Source organism: Octopus bimaculoides, chromosome 1 (genome assembly GCF_046866305.1).
Source record: "Octopus bimaculoides isolate indiv1 chromosome 1, ASM4686630v1, whole genome shotgun sequence".
In the NCBI taxonomy this organism is placed as follows: Eukaryota; Metazoa; Mollusca; class Cephalopoda; order Octopoda; family Octopodidae; genus Octopus; species Octopus bimaculoides.
The window spans coordinates 128801956-128822232 of record NC_142928.1 but is presented as its reverse complement, the minus strand read 5'-3'; the positions used below and the strand labels follow the sequence as shown (position 1 = coordinate 128822232).

At 38.3% G+C, this 20277-nt stretch overlaps 1 protein-coding gene across 4 annotated transcripts; it reads right to left on the bottom strand.

Annotated features, from left to right (window-relative positions):
- Nucleotides 1-790: 790 nt before the first annotated feature.
- On the bottom strand, nucleotides 791-18362 carry LOC106872770 (uncharacterized). 4 transcript variants are annotated; one of them, XM_089357934.1, is made up of 8 exons: nucleotides 18134-18362; nucleotides 15063-16797; nucleotides 14170-14226; nucleotides 9664-9729; nucleotides 8288-8425; nucleotides 3610-3778; nucleotides 1620-1862; nucleotides 791-1082 (listed from the first exon to the last, which is right to left on the bottom strand). In XM_089357934.1, the coding sequence occupies exons 3-8, from the start codon at nucleotides 14188-14190 to the stop codon at nucleotides 982-984; spliced, it is 738 nt and encodes a 245-aa protein (XP_089214060.1). In that variant the 5' UTR covers nucleotides 14191-14226; nucleotides 15063-16797; nucleotides 18134-18362; the 3' UTR covers nucleotides 791-981. The 4 variants fall into 4 exon arrangements, with proteins under 4 accessions (XP_089214060.1, XP_014775352.1, XP_014775351.1 ...); XM_014919866.3 differs by having other exon boundaries at nucleotides 16588-16797; XM_014919865.3 differs by lacking the exon at nucleotides 15063-16797.
- Between the last annotated feature and the right edge of the window lie 1915 nt (nucleotides 18363-20277).

Sequence of the window (20277 nt, the reverse complement as noted above, 5' to 3'; positions counted from 1 at the left end):
TCGATTTCGATTTCACTTGCCTCAACAGGTCTTCGCAAGCAGGGTTTTGTGTCCAAAGAAGGAAAGGTACGCATAAGTGGGCTGGCTACACCCTGGTAAAGGCCATGGGTTATGGTCTCACTTGTCTTGCCGGGTCTTCTCACGCACAGTATATTTCCAAAGGTCTTGGTCAATACTTATTGCCTCGGTGAGGCCTAATGTTCGGAGGTCGTGCTTCACCATCTCATTCCAGGTCTTCCTGGGTCTACCTCTTCCACAGGTTCCTTCAACCGCTAGGGTGTGGAACTTTTTCACACAGCTATCCTCATCCATTCTCGCCAAATGACCATACCAGCGCATATATATATATATATATATATATATATATATAGCAATAAGAAAATGGAGGGGAATATGAGGTACTCATCAACTTGCAGACAATGTATTCCATTGATTAATCTGTTTATTTTATAACCAAAATGACAAAAAATACAATATACAGACACTTATGACATGGTATGTCATAAGAGTTGATGTTGCTGTGGGCTTGAACTATGCAAGAAGTGAAAAAATTTTTGGACTAAAACACAACCGGAACCCTAAGTAAGGCATGTGTAAAATTTGAATGAAATTGGTTGTGTAGTTCTTGAGTTTTAGGGATTCACACAGACACACACACACAGACAGACAGGCACACATTCTCATTTTTATAGATATAGATAATGCTAAATTAAAAAGAAACAGCAACATGAAATAGCAACAACAGATCAGTAAATCAACAATAATAGTAATAAGGAAGAATAGAACAGTACAAAGTAAACTTTTGAAATGTTTCATTCAAATTTTATTTGAGTTGACTTTTTACAGTTCTAGCTCTAAGTTGCAAATAAACAGACAGGAGCAACAGTTTTTCAATTGGAACAACATCGAGGAAGAATTCTCAGAAAATGAAGCACCATGGAAGCAACTAATGAACAACTTGAAGCATCACATTAGTAAAACCTAACCCTTGGTAAACAGAGGAGGGTCATTGATAAGGGTGAACATGATCACATTTGAATGGTATAAGTTTCTTCTGACATCAATTAAGTTTTGGTATTCATCTGAAAAAGAAAATTAAGAAAAATAGAATATACATTCATACACATACAAACATATGTGTGAATGTGTGTGTGTGTGTATACATACATATAAATACATACACATATATATATATATACATAATATATATGTGTGTATATACATATATATGTACATGTATATATATATATATATATATATACATATATATTCAGGTGAATATGGTACTTAAGTTTAGGCACCAGAATTAAGTATGGTATTATCCATAGAGTTTCAAAATAAGGTGATTAAAGTCAAAATAAGCAACAAGGATATGCAAAGTTAATGCGGTACGATCGTTTCATGCAACTCCATTTAATTAAGCAATGTCAGCATTACATCAAATATAAAATACAGAGCAATCCTCAGCTGCACAAAGATATAGAAATTTACTGAAATTACATTTCAACAGAAGGACATATTTTTATAACTACAGTAAATTTCTATATTTTTGTAAGTTAAATGATGAACAACAATACTATTGCTGAGAATGACAGCAACTAGATAAGAAATTCACTTACCACTTTGGTAAAAATCATAAAAGTGACTGTCTGACTTGAACTGGTGGATTACTATAGTTTTGCCCTGAATATCCCAGGTAGTTTGTCTGAACTGATGAATATCATTAGAGGCAACAACACCATGAGCAACTTCAAATTTATCCATAACGGCTGCTGCAGGCCTGACATACTCTTTCTCAAACTTGGTAATTAATTCATCTGGAAACTGTACTTCAATATCCATTAGCATAAATGTGGTATAAGCTGGTAAAGAACAAAAATGGGAAAGAGACAAAATAGAAAAATATAATCTTCTTATAAATCATAGGTCTGCATACATATGTGGCTATATGAATGTAATATTTGCATATATGCATTATCATTCAACTACGGTAGTAGTTGAATAATATTCTTAAGGCTGCAATTTACTCACATGCAACATCTTTCAGACTTTGTTGCTCATTCAGTTCTTAACCAAATTGAAAACTGTTAACATTTTTAAGAGGACTGGTCACAAACTTCTTCTTAAAAAATAATTGATGTTTACTAGGAATTCATACAGTGGTTAGTATTATGTTTCTTTATAAGGTAGAACCTGTTAATATTACGGTTATTGTAAATGTTTTTATAGACCAAAATTTCTGCCTTTTCCCTTTATAGCTGGCATATTTTTCAAATTAAAGATTCCAAGTGTTGTAGCTCAAATCCATTTTAGATGATAGGTTGCATGGAGAGAACTTTGGATGACATTTTTTTTTATTTACTCAGCTTATGAATATATTCTTTTAAATATATCACTGAATATATTTTCTTTAATACCAATGCACATTCATTATTATTTGGCACTGCAATCATTATTTTATTTTAGTCAGGTTCCAACCCAAGCTGCAGCAACAAAGTCCACCCACCACGCCTCTAGGTCCATCATCACTGCCTCGAGGTCCTGGATACATTCCAAGCCAGTGTCTGTGATCAAGTGGTTGACATAAGTGTGATGACATTTTCTACTTCTTACATTACCATGAAGTAGGTTCCACAAGACTAATTTAGATGCTTACAGTTCAGGGTAGTGCACGCAGTGACCAGATAGTCACAGCCATCTTTACTTGATCTTTTCACTAACTTTGGCAGGCCTCCATAAAGGCATTTGCTTGTCATATGTTACTGCCATTTCACATTTAAGGCCATTTGTAGCTGCCACTTTACATTTAAGGCCATTTCACATTTAAGGCCACTTGTGTAGCAGCCATCTAGCTCATTTGATAATTTCTTTGTCAATGTCCATGTTTCACTGCCATTAATAGCAGTGATTTGACAGTTGCAATGAACAGTTTGATTCTGATTCACCTTGGTAATTTGGAGTTCCAGACCTTCTTTAGTTTGTAACAGGCTGTCCATGTTTGTGCGTTCCTATCTTGATGTGTGCTTCTGAACTGCTCACCCAACCACCCAAGTACTTGAAGTCTTCAATAACATTCAATTTGGAACTACTCAAAGCAAAAAGTTCAGCATCGCTTGATTGGTTGAAAGACATGCATTGGCACTGCAACATGAGTACCAGAATGAAACTTTCTCCATCGATATGAGCAACAAGATTCTTGTGAATACCATCAGTAGATTTAATGATTTTATACATGGCTGTGTCAGCAAAAGAAAATAATACACCACTCTAGTGTGTAAATTTTATCTCATCATCTGATATGTGCAGATAAAGAAAGCAAAAGGATAACCATCAAAGGTAATCCTTTGCCTTTAAAACTGCCAGCATGTGTCATGGCGATAATGACGATGGTGACAGTGAGGAGGAGGACGAGGATGAGGAGGATGAGGATGAAGAGGAGGATGGAGAGGAGGATGAAGAGGAGGATGATGAGGAGGAGGAGGAGGAGAAGGAGGAGGAGGGGCGGGGGAGAAGGAAGAGGAGGAGGACAATGGCGAGAAGTGACTCACCTTCGAAAATAAAGAAATATAATTTATTCAGAACTGAATCAAAATTCAAAAAATATCTCACCCAAATCAGGAATATATTGTAAAGGGACAACAAATGCTTCATATTCCATATCCTGTTGTTTAAATATTCGATCACTGTTTATCCAACGTATTGCTTGCTCAAGGCTTAGGAAGCAGAGTATAACAATGCAGTGGTTACTTGGCCAATCAGACTTCTCCAAGTTCACAATCTGTAGAAGAAGAAGAAGAAGAAGAAGAAGAAGAAGAAGAAGAAGAAGAAGAAGAAGAAGAAGAAGAAGAAGAAGAAGAAGAAGAAGAAGAAGAAGAAGAAGAAGAAGAAGAAGAAGAAGAAGAAGAAGAAGAAGAAGAAGAAGAAGAAGAAGAAGAAGAAGAAGAAGAAGAAGAAGAAGAAGAAGAAGAAGAAGAAGAAGAAGAAGAAGAAGAAGAAGAAGAAGAAGAAGAATGTGAATAGTATTCAACTGACAATGATATTTTTTTTTTCTTGTAAAATAATATTGATTTCTTACGTTGAAGTAGCAAAGATTTGAACTCAGACCATGGAAGAACACTGCTACATACAATAAAGTGTTTCTGCCACTTTACTTTCCTAATATTCTTTCTAAGTTTTGGTACAAGGCCAGCATTTTAAGGGAAGTCAATTACATTAACCACAATGCTCAAAATCCCTAAGTGTTACAGCTCTACTGTTTCAAACATAGAGTAAACAGGAAGGAAACTAGCCTCAACTTTCCAAGTTGCCATGGTGTTGCTGTTAACATTTATCATTTTCATCAGATTCACCTCTATCTTCAACTAGTTGTACTACTTCCAGGACTTAATACTGTAGAGTAGACAAGCGGACATCACAAACTTTAGTTACTTATTTTTATCACCCTAGAAAGGATAAAAGTCAAAGTCAACCTTAGCAATATTTGAACTCTGAAGATAAAGAGCCAAAACAAATGTTTCTAAGCACTTTGCCCAGCACCTAACATTTCTGCTAATTATTCACTTTTACTTTCTTAATCAATTGTTTTCGTTCCAGCGCACGATCTCAGATCAGGTCACTTGCTATGCAAGTACATCTCCGCAATACTTTCTTAATATTAAAAAGAAAAAGAAAAAGAATTAATATCTCATAATCTAAGAAGATACTGAGGCAAATGAACAATTTGTTTTCATGTGGAGATCAAAAGAGTGTTTGCAGAAGTAGAGCTCTATTTTCACTGACAAGCACTTTGAATTCAGCTCTGTGAGCTAACAAAACACTATCTTATACGTTAATGAACTGAACTTCTCCATAGGACTAAAGTGTACTAAATCAGTATCAGGATAGGAACCATTAATATTTTGGTTAGTAAACAGAACCCTGTTAACTCAATCAACATCAATATAAATGGAGACTTAGTTAAATAAAATCAATCATTTCACAAAATGACCCATACAGTCAATATTCAGCAATTCAGCACTCAAAGTATGTTACAAGTAACTTTACTAAGACCCTTGTACTCATTCAAGCACAGCAGAAACAACAGACACTTATAGGTTCTCTTGGCAAGTAAAAATCCCTATGTATTGTAGCTATATTGTTCCAAACATAGAGTAAACAGGAGAGAAACTAGCCTCAACCTTCCATGTTGCCATAGTGTTACTGTCAACATTTATCATTTTCACCAGCTTCACTTCTATCTTCAATGAATACTTCTACTTCCAGGACTTAATATTGTAGAGTAGACAAGCAGGCCATCACAATCTTTAGTTATCTGGACCATTAAGTAAGACATTCATGCTAACCTTATCACTTTGTTACTTTTAACTCATTAAATCATTTTCATCTTATTATTGTTATAAAGATTGCTTAATAAAGAGAATGAATGGGAGAAAGAGAGTCTGCTGAATGTCGACCCAACAGAGGGACCAGCTATACTAATTGACAGTACCATGGTAGATAAAGCAATTAAGAGTATGAAGACAGGGAAAGCCCCTGGCCCATCAGGAATCACTACAGAGATGTTCAAAATATCTGGCAGTCACCCGCATTGTTAACCAGGTGATACACAAAAGAGTCATACCCAATGACTGGTGTAGCAGCACCATAGTCAACTGCTACAAAGGTAAAGGTGATGCTTTAGATACAAATAATTATAGAGATATCAAGTTGTTGGATCAGGTAATGAAGGTCATGGAGAGGGTCATAGCTCAACTAACTAGGGAGAGAGTCAGTTTAGTTGAGATGCAGTTTGGGTTCATGCCAGGGAAAAGCATCACTGATGCTATATTTCTGGTAAGACAGATGCAGGAGAAATACCTAACCAAAGATAAACCTCTGTACCTGGCTTTTGTTGACATGGAGAAAGCCTTTGACAGGGTCCCCCGATCCCTTATTTGGTGGTCAATGAGGAAACTAGGGATAGAAGAATGGTTAGTGAGAGCTGTGCAAGCCATGTACAGAGATGCTGTCAGTAAGGTGAGGGTTGGCAACGAGTATCGTGAAGAATTCCAGGTAGAGGTAAGGGTACACCATGGTTCAGTCCTCAGTCCCCTCCTATTTATCATAGTCCTCCAGGCAGTAACACAGGAATTCAAGACAGGATGCCCCTGGGAACTAATCTATGCTGATGACCTTGTGCTAATTGCTGAGTCACTATCAGAACAACAGGAGAAGTTTCAGGTGTGGAAGCAAGGACTAGAATCAAAGGGCCTTAGAGTTAACCTAGCTAAAACCAAAGTCATAATAAGTAGGAAGGTAGACAAAACACAAACCCCTTCAGGTAGATGGCCCTGCTCGAACTGTAGAAAAGGCATAGGTAGAAACTCTATAAGATGTACCCAGTGTAAGCTATGGACACATAAGAGGTGCAGCAATATCAAAGGAAGGCTAACTAGCAAGATAGTTTTTGTATGTGGCAGATGTTCAGGAACAATAAACACTGAAAACGTGCAGAAAACAACTTCTGCCACATTCCAGGGAGAAAAACTAGACATAGTTGATAGCTTCCGTTATCTAGGTGACCAAGTTAGTAGTGGGGGAGGGTGCGCTGAAAGTATAGCTGCTAGAATAAGAATAGCCTGGGCAAAGTTCAGAGAGCTCTTACCTCTGCTGGTGACAAAGGACCTCTCACTCAGAGTAAATGGCAGACTGTATGACGCATGTGTATGAACAGCCATGCTACATGGCAGTGAAACATGGGCCGTGACTGCTGAGGACATGCGTAAGCTCGCAAGGGATGATGTCAGTATGCTCGGATGGATGTGTAATGTCAGTGTGCATACTCAACAGAGTGTAAGTACCTTGAGAGAAAAGTTGAACCTAAGAAGCATCAGTTGTGGTGTGCAAGAGAGACGATTGCGCTGGTATGGTCATGTGGTGAGAATGGATGAAGATAGTTGTGTGAAAAAGTGCCACACCCTAGCAGTTGAGGGAACCTGTGGAAGAGGTAGACCCAGGAAAACCTGGGATGAGGTGGTGAAGCACGACTTTCAAACATTAGGCCTCACCGAGGCAATGACTTGTGACCGAGACCTTTGGAAATATGCTGTGCGTGTGAAGACCTGGCAAGCCAAGTGAGACTATAATCCGAGGCCTCTGCCAGGGGTGTAGCCAGCCCACTTATGCGTACCTTTCCTTCACTGGACACTAAACTCTGCTTGTGAAGACCTGTTGAGGCAAGTGAAATCGAAATCGAACCAAATTTGATGACTGGCACCCATGCCAACCTCTCCTTCATTGGACACTAAACTAGGCTTGCGAAGACCTTGCCAGAGCAGCTGTCTGGCTTCTGTGCCAGTGGCACGTAAATAGCACCATTTGAGCGTAATCGTTACCAGCGTCGCCTTACTAGCACTTGTGCCAGTAGCACGTGAAAAAACATTCGAGCGAGATCAATGCCAGTGCTGCTAGACTGGCTCCTGTGCAGGTGGCACGTAAAATGCACCATTTTGAGCATGGCCGTTGCCAGTACCGCCTGACTGGCCTTCGTGCCGGTGGCACGTAAAAGCACCCACTACACTCTCGGAGTGGTTGGCGTTAGGAAGGGCATCCAGCTGTAGAACTCTGCCAAATCAGATTGGAGCCTGGTGTAGCCATCTGGTTTGCCAGTCCTCAGTCAAATCGTCCAACCCATGCTAGCATGGAAGGCGGATGTTAAACGATGATGATGATGATGATAAAGACTTGCTATCACACAAACTAGTCATCACATTAACAAACCACAGTACAAACTTATCGCCAGATTCATCAGTTTCCAGGTAAACTATGTTTCCCATCTCTCTGTGCCATGTTTCAGCTGCAACATTTATCAGTAACAATACAAGCTAGCTATTTTATGTGCAAGCCAAAGGTGGTGAGCTGGCAAAATAGCTAACATGCTGGACAAAATACTTAGTGGCATTTCATCTATCCTTACATTCTGGGTTCAAATTCTGTCAAGGTCAACTTTTACCTTTCATTTTTTCAGGGTTGATAAAATAATACCAGTTGACTTCTGGGGTAATTTGATGTTATCGATTACCCATCTTTCTCAAAATTTTAGGCCTTGTGCTTAAAATAGAAAAGATAATATGTACCAGCTACCACAAGTCTCAGTTACAATACATCTAGCTACCAACTGTTTCAGCTACCACATGTTTTAACCACTGAACAAACTAGACACTACATAACTTAACAACCACAAAATTAAGCTAGTACATTCTGATCACAGCTACACAAAACAATAAAGCACTGAAGAATAGTATCTCACGTTATCTGAAAATCCAATAAATTTTCCACCATAATTCTGAATGATTTTTTGTTGTAAAACCCAGGCATTGCGAAAGCTCTGTTTACTTTCAGATCCATAACGAAAAATTACATAAACTTCTTTTATAGCTGCCGGAAACTGCAAAACAAGTACAAAAAACATAAACATCTTTCTGAGTACCAAGAAATTAGAGGTAATATCTATCCTCACCTAAACATGGATGTTCTGTTAGAACAAACTATACTGTGATAGATGCCATAAGAGAAACTTTCATATTGGTTTTTGGTGCAAAATGCACTCTTGCTTATATTGCTAGGGGGGGGGGGAGATAAATTCCCACTATTTCTAGTGCTGAGATCACCCACTTGATTTCAACCAATGACGGATGTGGTCATCTGACCACTATCGTTAGCACTCAAGTGTCTATCATTGACAAGACCAAGGAAGGTTGAAATCAAGTGATCTGATGGACTTGGCACTTGAGATAGCAGAGATTTATCTCCCCACTAGCAATATAAGCAAGGGTGCATTTTGAACCAAAACCCAGTCTGAGAGTTCCTCTCACAGTATCTACCGTGGTATAGTTTGTTCTAACAGAATATTCATGATTAATTGGGGATAATTACCTCTCAGTATTAGTACTGCTTCTGTCGCTAGAATATATTTTTTAACAGGAAATTAGATATAGTTTTTTTTTTTTTTCAGTTTTGCTTCATTTGTCTCATTAAATATGTGTATCCACAGATGTTTGGTCAGAAGCAAAACTTCAAAATTTGGTTGTATCACAGTCATTGACAACCTATCATTAAGTACGCAAGTCAATCTGCAATTTTGGGTTTAAAACATGTGATCTTTCTTTTTAAGGATACCAGTGTGGATAAGTATTTTTATATTTGTTACATTAAGTGACTTTTATAAAATATCACTGGTTTGAAGTGTATATCCATCTTATCAAATATTAAAAATTCAAAGTCAAGGATTAGGAAATTAGAAAAAAATTGGAAATTAAAACAGTTTGTTCTCATATTCCCTGCATAGTTAAGAATATGTTTTGTGTGTGTGTGTGTGTGTGTGTGTGTGTGTGTGTGTGTGTGTGTGTGTGTGTGTGTGTGTGCGCGCGCGTGCATGTGTGTGTGTGTGTATTATACATATCAGTATAAAGAAATATAGCTAATTATTGACAGTCAGAAAGATATAGTTAATATGGTAACAGAACACTTCAGATGGTTCTTAAATGACAAAACAAATGTGATACTAAAGCAGATTTAAGGATGAGAGAACAATATAGCACCTCAGACATTTTATAACTGAAGAATAATATAGAACCTCAGATGTTTTAGTATTAAATTAAAAGTAAAACAAAAGCGACAACTTACAATATTTTCCCGTTTCCAGCTGCTTAGAAGTGGTGTGCATGGATCCAAAGGATCTTTCGTTTGCACCTGAAAGAAATAAAACAAACAGCAAAAATTGAATAATATAATAGTAAAGAGAGTAAAAATTAGTTGGTCTCTATTACTAGGAAGATTGGACCAATAGGTGTATTAGCTACTGACACAACACAGTATTTATGACAGAATACAAACTGTTGATACGTCTGTCAGTAAGCAGATTCATCACTATGGCTGAGATATCGTTGTCATCATTGGCATTGTTAACAGCGATGGCATCATTTAACATCCATTTTCCATTCTGCTATGAGTTGGACAATTTGACAGGAAGTGGCAAGCTAGGAACTACACCATATTCCATTGTCTGTTTTGGCATGGTTTCTAAAGCTGGATGCCCTTCCTAATGCAAACCACTTTACAGTGTGTACTGGGTGATTTTTATGTAGAACCAGCACCAGTGGTTTTTATGAAGCACCAGTGCTTTTCACAATGTGCCATCACCAATGCTTTTCATGGAGCTCCAGCACCAGTGCTTTTTATGTGGCACCAGCACAAGTGCCTTTTTACATGGTACTAGCACCAACACTTTATACATGGCACCATCACCAATGCTTTTCATGTGACACCAACACCAGTGTGTTTTATGTGGAACCAGCACCAGTGCTTTTTGTATGGAACCAGCACCAGTGCTTTTTACGTGTTACCAGCTTCAAGAGGGCCACCAAGTACTTTGCAAGACAAAAGCTCCTCAACTGGAAGTGGGAGTAGATAGGAGTGTGTGGCTGTGTGCCAGTTGAAAGATTTAAGGTATTGAGAGGACAGATATAAGTGTCACTGTAGAATAGATACACATATACCTCAGTTAGAAAACAAAGAAAAGTGAGTTGAAGAATAAGATAAAGAGAATGGCAGTGGGAGAGAGAGGATGTTGGGACATGCTCTTCAGGGACATTGGGGGTGGTGAGAATTGGTGAAGTGATGTAGAGGTTGTGGCTGAGTAAGTGGGTAGGATGAGCTGACTGTAGCAAATGATGGAGAGAAATATAGGAGAGGCTCAAGGGTGGGAGTTGCAGCAGATATGTGAGGGCATTGAGATAGCAGGCAAGTGAGGAGTTGATGATGGAGAGCAGCACAAGAGAGGGGAGAGAAGGCACAGAAAGAAGGTGATTGGTGGAGACAGTAGGCAGGGAAAGAAAAGTAACTGCTGGAGGGTAAAGGTAACTGAGTAAGCCACAGAGTGTAGTATGTGTTTATTCTGCTCTTAGATGATAGAAGTGATGGGTTTTGGGGGATGAAATGTGACAGGGGATAGAAGGTTGACAGGGCAGCGAGGATGGAGGTAAGCATTACCAAGGTAGTTTTGAGATATTAATACTGCTATGACAGGTGGGTTTTCTTGAATACAGCAAAGTGCCAAATATCCATTGTCATCTCCTTTGTAAGGCTTAGCCTTTTCATATTGGCCTTCAATACTTCATCTCATGTCATCCTGGGTTTCCCTCTTCCACAACTTCCATCCACTTTAAGTGATTAGCACTTTTCTTATACCACTGTCCTCATCCATACGCATCACATATATAGTTTATTTTATCTATTTCTATCTCTTATATTTATCAAAGGTATATGACAGATATATTTATATATTTACTTTTTTTTATACATCTATCTCTATTTCTCATAAGTATCACAGGTAAGTGCATATATTTCTATTGTGTGTGTATTACCCTGTATGTTTCTGTGTATCATTTACAATTTTTTTTCTCCTCTCTCTTCTCATCTCTACTGTCTTTAGTCTTGTGGTGGCGTGTGGTGGTGGGTGTTGCTGTTCCATTCATGTTTTCTATTGATGCTTCATTTATCTACTGTTGTCCCCCGATCCCTTATCTGGTGGTCAATGAGGAAACTTGGGATAGAAGAATGGTTAGTGAGAGCTGTGCGAGCCATGTACAGAGATGCTGCCAGTAAGGTGAGGGCTGGAAATGAGTACAGCAATGAATTCCGGGTAGAGGTAGGGGTCCACCAAGGTTCCGTCCTCAGCCCCCTATTATTTACCATAGTCCTCCAGGCAATCACAGAGGAGTTCAAGACAGGTTGCCCCTGGGAGCTCCTCTATGCTGATGACCTTGCCCTAATTGCGGAGTCACTATCAGAACTAGAGGAGAAGTTTCAGGTGTGGAAGCAAGGTCTAGAATTGAAGGGCCTTAGAGTCAACCTAGCTAAAACCAAAATCCTAATAAGTAGGAAGGTAGATAAAACACAAACCCCTTCAGGTAGATGGCCCTGCTCAGTATGTAGAAAAGGAGTAGGTAGTAACTCTATAAGATGTACCCGGTGCAAGCTATGGACACATAAGAGGTGCAGCAACATCAAAGGCAGGTTAACTAGCAAGTTAGTTTTTGTTTGTGGCAGATGTTCAGGTGCAATAAAGACTGCAAACAAACAGGAAACAACTTCTATCTCATTCCAGGGTGAAAAACTAGAGGTAGTCGATAGCTTCCGCTATCTGGGCGACCAAGTTAGTAGTGGGGGTGGGTGCGCTGAAAGTGTAGCTGCTAGAATAAGAATAGCCTGGGCAAAGTTTAGAGAGCTCTTACCCCTGCTGGCGACAAAGGGACTCTCACTCAGAGTAAAAGGCAGACTGTATGACGCATGCGTACGAACAACCATGCTACATGGCAGTGAAACATGGGCTGTAACTGCTGAGGACATACGTAAGCTTGCAAGGAATGAAGCCAGTATGCTCCGTTGGATGTGTAATGTCAATGTGAATACCCGTCAGAGTGTAAGTATCTTGAGAGAAAAGCTGAACATTAGAAGCATCAGTTGTGGCGTGCAAGAGAGACGATTGCGCTGGTATGGACATGTGGTGAGAATGGAGGAGGATAGCTGCGTGAAAAAGTGCCACACCCTAACAGTTGAGGGAACCCGTGGAAGAGGTAGGCCCAGGAAGACCTGGGCTGAGGTGGTGAGGCAAGACCTTCGTACATTGGGCCTCACCGAGGCGATGACTACGGACCGAGACCTTTGGAAATGGGCTGTGCGTGAGAAGACCCGGCAAGCCAAGTAAGATCGTTGCCAGTGCCCCTGGACTGGTTCTTGTGCGGGTGGCACATGAGATGCACCATTTTGAGCGTGGCCGTTGCCAGTACCGCCTGACTGGCTCCTGTAGGATTTTCGAGCGAGATCGTTGCCAGTGCCCCTGGACTGGCTTGTGCGGGTGGCACATAAAAGACACCATTTCGAGCGTGGCCGTTTTCGTGCGGGTGACACGTAAAAGCACCCACTACACTCTCTGAGTGGTTGGCGTTAGGAAGGGCATCCAGCTGTAGAAACTCTGCCAAATCAGACTGGAGCCTGGTGTTGCCATCCGGTTTCACCAGTCCTCAGTCAAATCGTCCAACCCGTGCTAGCATGGAAAGCGGACGTTAAACGATGATGATGATGATGGTGTAGCTTCTGTGATCTGTCTAAGTGTCATGTCAGTTCTATGTGTCAATAGATGAATCCACAGGTTAACTGTTAACTGTAAGGTTAGGAATGTAGTGTATAGCTTACAATGTACTGAAGGATGGTGCAGAAACATGACAACTACCTACATTGGAGAGACTGCACACATCATAGGAGAGCGTATAGGCGAACATCGGCGAGAGCTCAAAGAAGGGAAAAACTCATCAGTGCTCTACCAGCATGCTTGGGCAGAACATAGAGGCTCGATTAATAGCACAGAGTTTAAAGCATCTCTATGACCCTCCCCTCCCATTGCCACTCTTGCTGATCTTCACCCTGACTTTTGGTACTGTTCCTATATCTCTCTGTGTTGTTGCCCATGCTGCTACCATCATGGTAGTTGTTGTTGTTGCTGTTGTCATTGGTCACGTTGTTGATGTTGTTGCAGCCATTTGTGAAGTTATTGTATGTGTGTTTGTGTGTGTGTATGGGTTCACTTACTATGTTGTTTGTATCTGTGCCCTTCATACAGTTTTTTTTGTTTGTGTTTACCTATTTATCTCTATTTCTTACATTTATCAGATGAATATGCATATTTGTCCATTGTGTATTACACTGATTGTATCTATTTATTTTTGTTTCTCCCTTCTGTCTTTAGTTGTCATGTTGCATGGTGTGGTGGTGGGTGTTATTATTCCATTTGTGATTTTTGTTGAGGCTCGGCCTGTCTATTGTTATGTGTGTAGCCAATTCTCGTATTGGCTTTTGGTACAGAATGCTTAAACAAGAATGCATTTTGCACTAAAGACCAATATGAGAGTTTCTCTCATGGTATTTGCTACAGTATAGTTTGTTCTAACAGGACATCCATGTTTTAAGTTGGGATAAATTATTTATATATGTTTGTATGTGTATATTTTATGTGTGTAAGTATGTTACCATCATGATAACAAGGATGGCAGTAATGATATTGTATGCATCATTACGAGACTTAGCAAGACACCAACATTTTGTGTTATAGAATGATTGTTGCATGTAACTTACTGCTATGTTTTTCGTATTCATAACTGGATATAGGCTTTCAGTTCAGGGCTGGATCATCTGGAAGATGTAAGTTTTCATACAAATTAATACTTCTCCACTTCCTGCACTTGTAAGAAAATACACCAAATAAAAAGGTGTTTCATCAACTTCACAGCCAGATCATATTTTCCATTCAGTCATACAAATACACTTACAAATGCAAATTAAAAGGTTTACTACATGCATTTGATATTTTCACATTACATTCCATCAATAAAACATAGCATTTTAAAATCCAGTTCACTCCTCTCTTGGCAGATGTCTATTGGAACTGGCAGCAGACTGGGGAAAAAAACAGTTGTGAGCCAGAATCTTGAGAAAGGCAATTTCAGGCCTATAACTCTACTAAACATATAGTTAAATATTTTGGCCAAGGTGCTTTCAAAAGGTTAGTGCTAGATGAGGATAATATTGTCAGACCCACATAAGCCTGTAAAATTAAGAAATTAAAATATTTGCAACAAACACAATAACATTCTCATCCTTGTCATTATTGCTTCTATCATTCCCTTCATCATTGTCAGTCATCCTCAACAATGATAACAAATGCAAAACCACAGCAGCAACAATATTATTAACATCCTTTTCATTATCAATATCAGTTCCTTAACACCAACAATTGCAATAGACACAAGCCAACAAGGAAACATCTAAGTAGTTGCTTGACCTTATTTTTTGTTTAAGCCCCACCTTCTGACTGGGGAGATAGAAATAGTTGATGACTGCAAGAAAACATAGGTGAGAAGGAAATTCTAGAACAGGCATTGGCAACTTTTTCAAGAAGTGGTTCACATGAAATATGGCTTCTCATCATACAGCTAAAAAAATTCAAGATAATTTTTCATTAGACATACCATTCAGAAACTCTTGCAAGTTGCAGGTTGCCCATGACTGTTCTAGATGGTTGGCATACTGAGAAGATGACAGATAGGTGGGGATGGTATACTACTAACTAGCTTTGATAATTAGAGATCATTGTAATAGCTGTAGAAAAGTCAGAATGAAGATATAGGATATCTGTGGACTAAAGTTCAAAATGTATTGGTGAGTGAATCTATGCCAAATTAGCCAAAGGGTTTTCTTTTGAATACAGTCATGGGTGTTTGTATGTTGTGGCAGCAGCAGTACCATCTGGAATGTAGGGGCAACATTTCACTGTGGGTTTCACTGTAAGATTTGTAGAGTCAACAACTGTTTAAAAGTTGAAATAGTTTCTGCATCCAAAGCAGAAGATTAATCCTTGGGACGTAAATTTTTCTGTTATGAATATGATATCTACAGTAATTGTATATTTGTTTTAGTGAAGAAAAGATTATGTCTCTATTGGAGAAGGTTTTGGAGGTCTCTGTTTATGGAGGTAGTGCATGCAGGTTTGATGAGGGGTGTTATGATTGCATGTAAATGATATATGTGTGCAAAAAGTTAGGGAAGTGTGAAGAATATCGTCTGTATAGGAGTGAACATCATTAAAGGTGACAGTAAAATTATCATTAATGTACAGGATGGAGAGTACAGCAGATATAACCAAAGATTCACTGGGAAACATGGTTTTTGGTGTTGGAGACATACTTCCCTAGTAATTTGGGGGTACTGTTTTCAAAAATAAAATCGATTTTACTTTATCATGTCAAAATCTTACACAAACTCAAATGTCCATTTTGTGACATTTCTGGTATTGTCTATGTATGGAGCTTGACAACTTTGAAAACAGTTTTTAAATATCATTTAAAGTAAGTGCAACTACAAAAGTGAAAACAAAAGTCATGATTTAAGTATCTTCGGTAAATGAAAAGTATCAAACTTGAGCAACTTTCACTATTTTCAACCTAACCAGTTTTAAATATCATGATGATGACAGAAATGTCCTTTATAAAATTAGATGTTAACAAACAACACATTTTTTGTGGTCTTTGACATCATACATATTTCATATTTGTGGAATTTGTCTCTAGATATGCCCAGGCTGTACTTGATTTAGTCTGATTATCATTGCAAACCAGGTGAGAAATGTTTAGTTGAACCTTTAACCATTTCTTACACAAAATGGTTTTTTGAATGTGCCTTTAGTGTTTTAATTACAAAATCACATGAGTCAAGATCACTTTTTGTCAAGCATCATCAAAGAACTGTAAAACATACTTCATAGTATGCATGCTCTTTGTGGAACTTTGCCATCACAAACCTGCATTTGCTTACTTTATAACTGTTGACAGGTGACAGGTGGTTTGAATACGTTTTGTATACCAGAAATATGGCCAGTTGTGTGAGAAGAAAATGCTAAAACAGCCCTGATGTCCTCTGCTATATTTGTGGATGTTACACTTATCTAGACAGCAAAACAAAATCGCAGATTTTGTGAAGAAAGCTTATTTCACTTACTTTGGCATGAGACTGGGTCATCAAGACAAAGCTTGGGCACCCCATATAATTTTTAGAATGTGCTGAAACACTGAGACAGTGACTGCTTCAAATACTTAAGCAGAAAGTTTCCAGTTTTGTCTTGTGAGAAAACTAAGGCTGGTGTGTTTGAAGGGCTGCAGATTAGGTGGCTATTGCAGGACAAACAGTTTTTGGAGACCATGTATGGCACTGAAAAAGAAACATGGAATGCTTTCACTGCAGTTGTATCTGATTTCCTTAGAAACAGGAGGTCATCAAATTATGAAAAACTTGTGCAGACCCTCCTAATCAATTTTTGAGCACAGGACTGCAACATGAGTCTAAAAGTGCATTTCCTGCACAGTAATGCACACTACTTCGCTAAAAATCATAGGGCCATAAGTGAGAAAGATTCCACCAAGACATTGAGACCATGGAAACTAGGTATCAAGGCAGGTGGAACATAAACATGATGGCTGACTACCACTGGTCTCTGCAAATAGACTATCATGAAGCAAGTTATTCATGCAAAGCAGCTAAAAGAAAGCTCTGATGTGCATTATTTCAGGCCACTGGAGGGACAGTATCAAGGTTTGTAGCCTTGTTCATGTAAAATGGCTAGAGTTGTTTTTGCACTTGCCATTCATTTGTGTATAGTGGAGAGTAACAAGGAAGTTGTTAGACAATCTGATAAGTGCAGAGGGAGAATCAAACAGTTGTTGCTAGTCAGAAAAGTCCAGTGAACAATGGAGGCGTCAGACAAACATAGAGGAGTGACGATGGGAACTTTGATCACAAGCCCTTGTTGATGGTATTCAGGTGAGAGAGGTAAGTAAGGGACAGGTAATGAGTGATGTCCAAGTTGGACCGAAGTTCATAAATATTCGTAAACAGAGAGAATTATCCAGCGGATTAGTGTTAAATCACATTCTACGTTCTTTAAAAGCGAAGGATACATAAGATGGTAAATTTTCAGATTAACGACCGGACGATTTTCAATAGGGTGTTAGGGTTTTAGGATTAGGGTTAGAGTTTTAGGGTTAGTGTTAGGGTTAATCGTGCGGGTGTTAATCTGAAAATTTACCCATAAGATAATCTAGTCCGTTGTGCATTATGTCCAAAACAAAAAATATAAATAATACAATAAAATAAAGACGGGCGATTTTAATTCTAGTTCCTCCTGATCAGGGATGACTGAGAACTAAGACATCTGCAATTATAACATTTCTACCATCATTATCTCTCGCTCTACTACTACTACTACTACTACAATTACTTCCGCTACCACCACCACCACCACCACTAATAGTATCATCATTATTATCAGTGACTTCCTCATCATCAATAACAGAACAGCAACACGCCGGGCAACAACAAAGCAGAATTACACATTCACAGTTCAGAGATTATAACGGAATCCTCTATGTGATCCCTCGACCTGCTAGGAAATAGCTGCCAAATCTACAAATTACATCCAACCATATCTAAACAGATATATTGGGAGACCTTTACCCATACTGACATGAGACTAAACAACACCACTTACAACAATAACAATCTGATTTTTTTTACCACTTCTTCTCTTCTTCTTCTTCTTTTTCTACAACAACAACTGCTATTAAAATGCAAGTATATTTTTCAATAAATTCCAACTAAAATATTTCGATATTTGTTTATATTAACTATATTTTTGTTTGTTTTCACTCAAATTATCGATTTTAATTCCGTCGTCAGCGTTCGGTTTGGGTGTTATGGCAACTAGTTGCTAGGAAACGATATCTTTGCTACGGAAGCTCGCGCGGGAGATTTTAAATGTTTATTAAAATATGCAACGGTAGTTTCTTTCTTTCTTTTTTTTAAAAACATCTAACTGCATAATGCAGCAAGCGTATGTCCAGGAAAGTAAGAAAAGTATGGTACTACTCAAGCAGAGCGGACCCGAACGCGCAGTCGCGCTAGCTAGTCGTGAGTGGTCGATCCTACGGAAAGTGCGCGCGGGCGAGCGTGCAAATGAATACATGTGGGCGCGTGCGCGCGTATGCAAATTAGTAAATAATTTCTTTTAAACAAAGTAAATAATTTTTTTTAAATTACTTTTTTCTTTTCTAAACAACGTAGATAGGTAGAAGGAATAAAAATAACACACTATCTGTTTTTGTTAACTTCATACATTTTTTTTTCTTTTAATTAAATTTTGTGAACAAAATAATTTTTATTTTCTAAACAACGTAAATAAATTTTAAAAAAGGTGCACATTGGGATTAGACACTGAGGGAAACTTGATATGCTAGAAATAACAGCTAAACACAAAAAGAAAAAAAAAACTGTAACCTTTACCTTTCTGAAATCACTGTGGATATATTTCGGCTATGTGCTTGATAAATGTCTGAAAGTTCTCCCACGAATTCCCACACTTCATATCGTAATAATCACGGTACATTGGCTCATCAATATGTGACCATTTCACTTAAGTTCAATTGTGAACAATATTGGCGGGAAGAAGTCAAGAAAGAGGACGAGCCCTTTACAGAGAGAGGTCAAGAAAGAGGAACTGGTAAAACCAAGCCCGTCTTTCCATTTCAAATTGGTAGAGGGAGGTCAATTCCTCTTTCTTCAACCTCTCTCTGTAAACGGCTTTTCCTCTTCATTGACCTCTTCTCGCCAATATTACCAAAATGTCTTCACCGTGTTGAATTATGGAAACAAATTAATTTCACAAAAAACAAAAAAAACAAAAAAAAAGAATGTACTTGTCGTCAAATGAAAATTCAATCTTTTCAACGTGCTATTGACGGAGTTATTTGGCGATGTAATTCATGCAGTAAAACAATCTCTATAAGGAAAAATACTTTTTTAGAGAAATGCCACTTGACAGTGTTTACACTATTTGAAATAATAGCAGACTTTATATCTGAATTGCCAGTAACTTGTTCCATGAGTTGAAACAATATTAGCAATGACACGGCCATTCAATGGTACGAATACTGCCGAGAAATATGTTCAACCATGTTACTGAAAGATAAGAAAAAATTAGGTGGACTGAACCACGTTGTACAAGTGGATGAAAGCCTGCTTTTCAAGAGGAAATATGAGGTTGGCAGAATGGTTGAAAAGTTTTGTGTGATAGGCTTTTACGATGTCACTCAGAAAAAGGGCTACCTGCAACATTATAACTGATAGAAAGGCTGAAACGTTAGAAGCTGCAATCATTGAAAATGTGGAGCCAGGAACTACGATTTTCACGGATATGTGGCCCATTCTGGTCACGGATAAAACGTAGACTGAAATATAAAAGTGGATCATGTGGTAACATGAAATGGTCACATATTGATGAGCCAATGTACTGTGATTATTACGATATGAAGTGTGGGAATTCGTGGGAGAACTTTCAGACATTTATCAAGCACATAGCCGAAATATATCCACAGTGATTTCAGAAAGGTAAAGGTTACAGTTTTTTTTTTCTTTTTGCGTTTAGCTGTTATTTCTAGCATATCAAGTTTCCCTCAGTGTCTAATCCCAATGTGCACCTTTTTTAAAATTTATTTACGTTGTTTAGAAAATAAAAATTATTTTGTTCACAAAATTTAATTAAAAGAAAAAAAATGTATGAAGTTAACAAAAACAGATAGTGTGTTATTTTTATTCCTTCTACCTATCTACGTTGTTTAGAAAAGAAAAAAGTAATTT